Source organism: Triticum aestivum, chromosome 1A, assembly GCF_018294505.1.
Source record: "Triticum aestivum cultivar Chinese Spring chromosome 1A, IWGSC CS RefSeq v2.1, whole genome shotgun sequence".
Taxonomy (NCBI): Eukaryota; Viridiplantae; Streptophyta; class Magnoliopsida; order Poales; family Poaceae; genus Triticum; species Triticum aestivum.
The window spans coordinates 563,072,493-563,080,504 of NC_057794.1; the positions used below are offsets into that span (position 1 = coordinate 563,072,493).

Below are 8,012 nucleotides of genomic sequence, written 5' to 3' on the forward strand. Positions count from 1 at the left end.
TGCACCAACTGGATCTAGCTAATCGACTTATCACCGATTAGCGACTCTTGTTATTCGCCGAGCTATGTCGTGTAGCGATTCTTGTTATTCGCCGATCATCGGTAGTTCCTGGTGTCTCATATGCCTACACTCATCATTTCAAATCCCTAGTGTGTAGCTATCACCAGTAGTTCCTTGTGCCTCAAATCCGTGGTGTGCATACATCAAACAAATAATGCACGAAATGTAAATGAATAGGTCCACTGTAAGGAAATGAGATGATGAACAATATGTTTATGCATAGCTTAGGGAAGCCTCATTTCTTATAGAAGACTCGGGTACATGGTAGTGGTGGTGACATGAAGTCACTGGTTCTTTGTTTGGTAAATAGCTAAGATTTCCTTGGTAGGTAAAAGCCTATGAGATATTATTAAAACAAAGGCTTGATTTGCTGTGCTCTTTTCTCCTTTATACAAACGAAACGATGGATTTTTCGAGCTCGTTTTGTCCTTGGGGTAGGTAAGAGCATGTGAGATCTAAAAACAAAAGATGAATTTGTTACGGACGGTTCTCCTCGGTAGGCTAGAGACAGAGAGAACTTTAAAAATAACTCAATTAAATTTCCAGGCCCGCGGCAAGTGGACGTCCGAAATGGTGCAAGCTTTCCAGGGCAGCGGCACCATGACCTGCAGCGCCCTCTTCTCCGGGTGCCTGTTGCCGGAGTCTGGTGGATGTAAACTGTAAAAACTGGAAGCATAACGTAAACTGCGGTGACACCCACACCAGAAATAAACTGCATAGCCTTCTGCTGTTGCATAGCAACATTCATTATTATTATGTAACTGGTACAACAAACCAATGCTTGTAAACAAAGAAGCAGCGGTACGGTACAGACACAACCGCGACCTGCGCAGACATCTATCACCTGCGAGATCGCGATAACTGAGATGATGGAACTCAACACAAAGACCGGCTACAAATAACTTAGGACAGACACCTCATGCCCACATCGACTCTAATGCACCTCCTTCCTTGCTGGGGAGCCAAACCCTATCTATCTTCCATGGATGTCACATTCGGCAACTTGGTCTGGGGGCACCGACCTTTCGGAGTCTGCATCAGGGTCCAGGCGGCACCCGGGTAGCGGTAACATCGGCTCGCCTCTGAGTTATTGGTCTCTGAATAGGGTGGAGAGCAGCAGGTCTTGCACAAATGCCGCTCTCACTCTGGCTTGCTCCCTTTCTTCCCTTGTGAGCGACGAGTCAATACTGCCAAGCAAAAAGGAAGAGGGTGAATGAATGAATTGTAAGGTTTCCCTAAAAATTTCTAGGAAGTTGTTGCCCACAAAACCCACCCATGACTTCATTAGTAAGCAAAGTGAAGGTTTGCAGCTACACATGCTCTCTCTCAAGTCAAACCAACGCTACTTATGTACTCCTTATTTAGTGCAAGGCTGTCATCAGTTATCATCAACAGTAAGCATTTGTTTATCTAGAACTAATGGGTTCAGTTTTCATGGTCAAAATAGATTTTTCCTTGATCTGACTAAATTATGTAAAGATGTACTGCAATGAGCTCAGATTTTCATGGACAAAACAGATTTCTCGTGATCTGAATAGATTATGTAAAAAACGTACTGAAAATAAACATCACAACGATGCATTAGAGGAGCAGTTGGCATAAAGGCAGTTCCTCTGGCAACAGGTCACTAGATATATAAATAGGAGAGTAACAGGATGAAGATGGTCGGTACGAAGTCTATAATATCCACAGTATCAACAAATATTTAGTTATTTACCTTGACCGCCATGGTCGAGCAGCTGCCTCTTTTAGCACTGGTACATCACTCTGAGCAGGAGTAGACAATTTTGATGTTTCCTCAGCATCTAACGTTGGGAAGCTAAGGCCAAATGATGACAGAAGAGGATCAGCTGAAATATTTGTGGCATTATTGTTGCTCGACCTATGTCCACCACCTCCCAGAAGCACCTGCAAATGGGCTTCACGTAGATCCCGGCTCAGCAGAGAGAGCGACTGGCTGCCTGGAACAGCAAATCTGCGCAACCTGCGGCGATTCTGCACATGGTCCAAAGTTAAAGAAGCTCATATGAGAGAGGGGAGCAGGGGATGAAGGAGGGGAGTTACCTTGAACAAGTACCCATGTTGCATGGTGATATGGTTAAGCATATCTTTAGAAACCTTTTCGGAGCAGACAGGGCAAGGCTGAAATGAGGAAGGTAAACCATATAAGAATACTGTAACAGCAAAAACATCAAGTTGCAAATTTTCATATCTACTGTTAGACACGTACAAACCGATAATAACAACAGGTCAATCAATTCTTTTCCAAGGAACAGGTGAAACTAATTGAGGTAAAAACAAAATACTGTGTCTCTACTTTTAGACTTGCACAAACCGATAAACAGCAAGTCAATCTAATTTCTTTTCCAAGCAACAGGTGAAACTAATTGATTTTACCTCACATACTTATTATTCTGCATTGTTCCTAATAGATAGAATGGTCTGTACGATGTGCATTGACGGAGAGTTGTCGACATGAAAAGTGACTGCACTGGGCAGGGAAGAAGATCATGGTTCAATTACCATCACTCTATGTTCCATAATAGCCACTCCAGTTTAGGGTAAAAGGGGATGTTGACATATGAAATTGAACATCTTTCGTGAAACTGATAACTGCCATTTGCATTCAAACTAAATTACTGCTCCTCATTATTCCTACTCCGAGTCACAGTTTATCAGCGCATATTGTTATTTTATCAAGCAATCATGGCATGAGTTTATGGCAGCAAACAAATGCCAAAAGCTACCCTTTTCTTCTGTCGCCAGATTTCATGATCAATCTTTTCTACTCCAAGGACACTGATCAAGGCCATCTAAAATCATTTGCCAGGACAGAGCATTATGCAAACCATGATATTCTAGCATAGCAAACCATATTTCTACTTCCAATTCCCAAGAGACAAGATAAAGAAAAGAAGAAGAGGACTCATTCGGTGGCCAGAGAATTATGCAAACCATGATATTCTAGCATAGCAAACCATATTTCTGCTTCCAAATCCCATGAGACAAGAAAAAGAAAAGAAGAAGAGGACTCATTCGGTGGCCAGAGAATTATGCAAACCATGATATTATAGCATAGCAAACCATATTTCTGCTTCCAAATCCCATGAGACAAGAAAAAGAAAAGAAGAAGAGGACTCATTCGGTGGCCAGAGAATTATGCAAACCATGATATTCTAGCATAGCAAACCATATTTCTGCTTCCAAATCCCATGAGACAAGAAAAAGAAAAGAAGAAGAGGACTCATTAGGTCGTCCAGATCAAAGCCCCTCTGAACAAGAGGGCTCGTTCCTTGTTCCAGGCCACTCAAAGATACCACAGAACTTCCGGAAATTTTCGAAATTTCATTTCTACTTTTAGACACGCAGAATCCGACAAACAACAGGTCAATCACTTTTCTTTTCCAAGGAACAGGTGAAATTAATTGAATTAAAAAAAAACACTTGATCTATATGCAGTACATTTAAAGCTGCATAGAACCACATCCTCATTTACTTGACTCTAACAAAACAGGGGATAAGTTGAGTTCTCCTCAATTTATTTATGTTACCGATTCTTCCTGAGTAATAAACTCCCTCTTCATTGCAACAATAATAGTATGACTGTTCTTCTTTGTTGTTCCTAACAGATAGAAATAGAATGGTGTGCACAACACAGTGTGCATTGACGGAGAGTTGCCAACAAGAAGACTGAATACACAGGGCAGAGAAGAGACCATGCTTCGGTTCCCATCACTCTCCACGCTAACCAATCTAGTTTTGACTAAAATGAGATGTTGACATGTGTGATTGAACATCTTTCAAGAAACTGATAATGGTCCCTTGCGTTCCATTTAAACAATTACTCCTAATAATTCCTACTCCTAGTCAGAGTTTATCAGGCCAATGTTTTCTTCTTGTCAAGAAATTATCACATGAGTTACAGCAGCAACAAATGCCAAAAGCTCCACCTTTTTTTATCTCCAGATTCATGATAAGCGTTTTGTACTAAACAAGGCCAAAATTCCCACCCCTTCTGGATATCTAAAATCATTTGCCAGACCAGAGCACTGTGACCATGATATTCTAGCCAAGCAAGCCATATTTGTACTTCGAATTTCCAAGGTGTCAAGAGATGAAACAAAAGGACTCATTCGGTCGTCCAGGTCAATGCTCCTCTGAAAAAGAGCTCTTCTCATTCCCCAAGCCACTCAAAGCAGTACGAACTCCATCTTCTCTGAATCTCTAGTAATGGTTCGCCAAAAAAAAAAAATCTCTAGTAACAGGTGAAACTAATTGAGGTAAAAAATAATACTTGGTCTCCACTTTTAGACAGGCACAAACTGATAAACATGTCAAACTGACATCTTCTCCGAGCAACAGGTGAAACTGGTTGATATCAAAAATAATACTTGGTTTATCTACTGATTTTACCAACAGGGTAAGTTGCGCTCTCTTCAATTAATTAATTTTATCTCACATATGAATGTTCTTCCGCGTTTTTCCTAACAGAAAGGATCATAGAATAGTCTACACGGCATGCATTGATGGAGAGTTGCTGGCATGAAAAGTGACTACACTGGGCAGGGAAGAACATCATGGCTCAATTCTCATCACTCTATGTTCCATGATAGCCGCTCTTGTTTTGACTAAAAAAGAGATGTTGACATATGAGACTGAACATCTTTCACTGTTGCTTGTGTCCAAACAAAAGTATTGATCCCCACAATTCCTACACCTAGTCGCGGTTTATCAGCATATATAGTTGTTTTGTCAAGCAATCATGGCATGAGTTTACAGCAACAAACAAACGCCTAAAGCTACACTTTTTTTCCATCTCCAAACTGTATGATCAACCTTTTCTACTCCAAGAACACTGACCAAGGCCAACAATCCTGCCCTTGTGCACGTCTAGAATCATTTGCCATCTAGAATCATTATGCTTCTTCTTCCAAATCGCAAGAGACAAGAGATAAGAAGAAGGGGAGGAGGACTCGTTGGGTCTTCCAGGTCAACGCCCCTCTGAACAAGAGGGCTCTCGTTCTTGTTCCAGGCCACCCACTCAAAGGTATACTAGGGACTCCATGGATCTCTTCTCTAGATAATACACAATCCAAGCAGGAGGAGGAGGTTAATCGGGGGACTGACCGCGGCGTGGGGCTCGAAGGGGTGGTCCTCCTCGAGGTGGGCGACGAGGGAGGCGACGTCGTGGTCCTCGTAGCAGTAGGGGCAGGCGAAGTCGGGCCTGCCCGCGTTCTCGTCGCCGTCCATGTCCAGCTCGTCCATCCCCGCCCGATCTGCGCCCGCACGCAAGAACCGGCAAATCAAATCAAACAATCAATCAATCAGCCACGAAACCCGCCGCAGAGCGAATCGATCCAATCGATCGATCCCGCGAGGGAGGGAGGGAAGGACGGACGTACCGGCGTGGCCGAGCTGCGCGGCGTAGAACCGCTTGGCGGCGGCCAGGCGCGAGATCCAGTGCTCCGAGTCCATTCCGGCGGCGTAGATAGATAGGTAGGCACGGCCGCTCGTCCCTCCTCCGCCTCCTGCCCTCTCCTCTGGATGGATGGAGCTTGTCGGATTCTCCCAGGCGATGAGAGGGGAGAGGAGGGGAGCCGGGAGCTTCTCTCGGTCGCTGTCCGCCTTATCGGGACGGGAGGGGAGGTGGGGGAATGAGATGTGTAGGGGACAGACGGGGGAGGGAAGGAGGAGTGAGGGATGGAGCTTTTATTATTCGCCACCGAGGCCGGACCGGGTCGCCGTCCCCCACCGCGTCATCGGCGTCGTCGTCGTCGTCGTCGTCGTTTACCCTCGGCGCAGCGCCGTTAAAAAGATTATTATGGCGCGGGTGGACGGGCGACTTGGCATGCAGGCAGGTGGCTGGCGACGCCCACGGTCCACGTCCACCCATGAGCTCCGGCCCCGTGCCGTGCCCCCGCAAACCATCCGCCCGAAACCGTCATACGCGCGGCGTGACACTGACGACACTCTCTCCGCCTGCGCCCGAGCGGCCAACGGTCGCGGGAGCCATCCATGCGGGTTGCGTGCGGTGCGGGCCGGGTGGCCGTGGGAGGGCGGCGAGCTGCGGCTCGTCGGCAGCGGAGGCGGTTGCATCGGCCGGGGCGACGGTGTCCGCTGAGATTTCACTCTTCGCTCAAAATTACAGTACACCCAGGTATTTTCCCTCCAAAAAATACAAATCCATTTCAAACATAAGCACACATGATGTCGTATTTTTCAGCTTATAACATTGTGATACGAACAAAAAACTTCCCCGCAAAATAATATGTACAACAAAAAGGTTTGAATGGTGTAATGGTACAAAAAAAACATATAATTCACACAATTTTCACTTTCTCATTTTTTTATGAAATTTATGGAAATATGAATGGTGTAGTTGAAAGTTGTGTGAAATATATGTTAGAGTTTCTATGTTAAATACTAGAGCATAAAAAAATTGAAACTTGTGTCAGTATTGCTATTTTTATAAACAATATAAAGTGCCTAAAATAATTCTAAAAGTCAAAATAAAAATATGAGTGTGACAGTTGAAGATCCGTATCTCAATTTTGACACCGCGGTGCCCCAATATTTTTGTTGGGGCGAGCGAGGGCGGGGAAGATGATGACAAGCGGGTGCAGACTGTGTTGGGGGTTGGCGTATCAACACTGCTATCTGTCCTGACGACAAGGAGTAGCAGTGCGCATGTTAGAAAGGATGAGCATACACACGTGCGTGAGAGGAGGACGGAGGAACGGACTTGGAGCAATGGCGGCGCACGCTAAACAGCTGGTATCCCCTCAAAAACGGTTGTCCCTGTCCAGTCGCGGGATATCCTTCAAACCAAACACATCCATAGTGATCAAACATATGCTGGGATCCGGGAGATGGGATCGAGGTAGGGTAACGGTAACTGTTTGAGGGAGAAAACCGAGACTGAAGTGGTCTGTTTGTACGGGAAAGTCAGGAGCGGGTGGGACGGCATATGTACATGATGGAGGACGACGCATTTTGTTCGCAGGAAAGGGAACCTTGCTTATTTTTTAGATAGTATAGATATAGAAGATAGTAGAGATAGAGACTTTATAGTTGTCCGTGGGTTGCAACAGATATACATATTCTACTACGTTAACAGATTTCTACTACAACGACAGGTGATTTACGTGTCCATATTGTTGTGATTGTGCTTATCAGAATCTACCCGTAATTTACCTACCTAAAGAAATTTTCATGAGAACCGATGAAAAAAACAAAGAAGAGAAAAAAAATCAAAACAAAGAGAGGAGGAAACGTACATAAGGCTGAACGAAAGAGGAGGTGGACGACAGAATATTACATTCTTTTTAGGTAGGAGAGATGTAGATATACAAGATAGAGAATTATGTATGTTAGCTTTGTCCTAAGTAAAAAATCAATAATAAAGTCAAAATATCTGCATAGGGTTTTCTAATGCTCGAGCCTCTCGTTTCTCTCTTCCCTAACCCTAGGTGGTCAGGGGAAACTCCCCATTTCAGACTTTATATGCGAGCCCGTGGATTCATCTCCCCGCTACTTGCCGCTCTGGCGGCCGACGGCAGGGAGGGGAATCCCGGTGCCTCCGCTCCAGCTAGTAGTTTAGGTTAGGTTTTTTAGTCCTTACGGATGCGGCGCTCTAGCGAATGGCGGCGTTTCTTCTTTGAGTTTGTCTTCCCAGCTCCAATCCTCCATGTGAACATAATCGCGGAGCTCCAGCATAGATTCATGTCATCTCCTTTGGGACAGTAAGGTTATTACTTATCGTCATATGGCAAGATTTTCGTGTCAGGTGCTTCGGAGCATGCAATGGTTCAACTGGAATGATTGCACTCCAGGACGCTGGCCCTTGGGATGCGTGCATGAAAGACAAGGTCAAGCTTGCTCCAGTAGCGGAGCAGCGACAGCGAGGCGTCGGTGGCTTGTTTTGACAGCCATAGTACTTGCAATCGGGAGAA

General features: G+C 44.9%; 1 protein-coding gene across 1 annotated transcript; it reads right to left on the bottom strand.

The window, feature by feature from the left end:
• Positions 1-764: 764 nt before the first annotated feature.
• On the bottom strand, positions 765-5,843 carry LOC123068079 (protein DEHYDRATION-INDUCED 19). The gene is made up of 5 exons (XM_044490578.1): positions 5,463-5,843; positions 5,188-5,336; positions 2,125-2,202; positions 1,778-2,055; positions 765-1,247 (listed from the first exon to the last, which is right to left on the bottom strand). Exons 1-5 carry the CDS (start codon positions 5,533-5,535, stop codon positions 1,148-1,150), a joined length of 678 nt encoding a protein of 225 aa, XP_044346513.1. The 5' UTR covers positions 5,536-5,843; the 3' UTR covers positions 765-1,147.
• Positions 5,844-8,012: the final 2,169 nt, after the last annotated feature.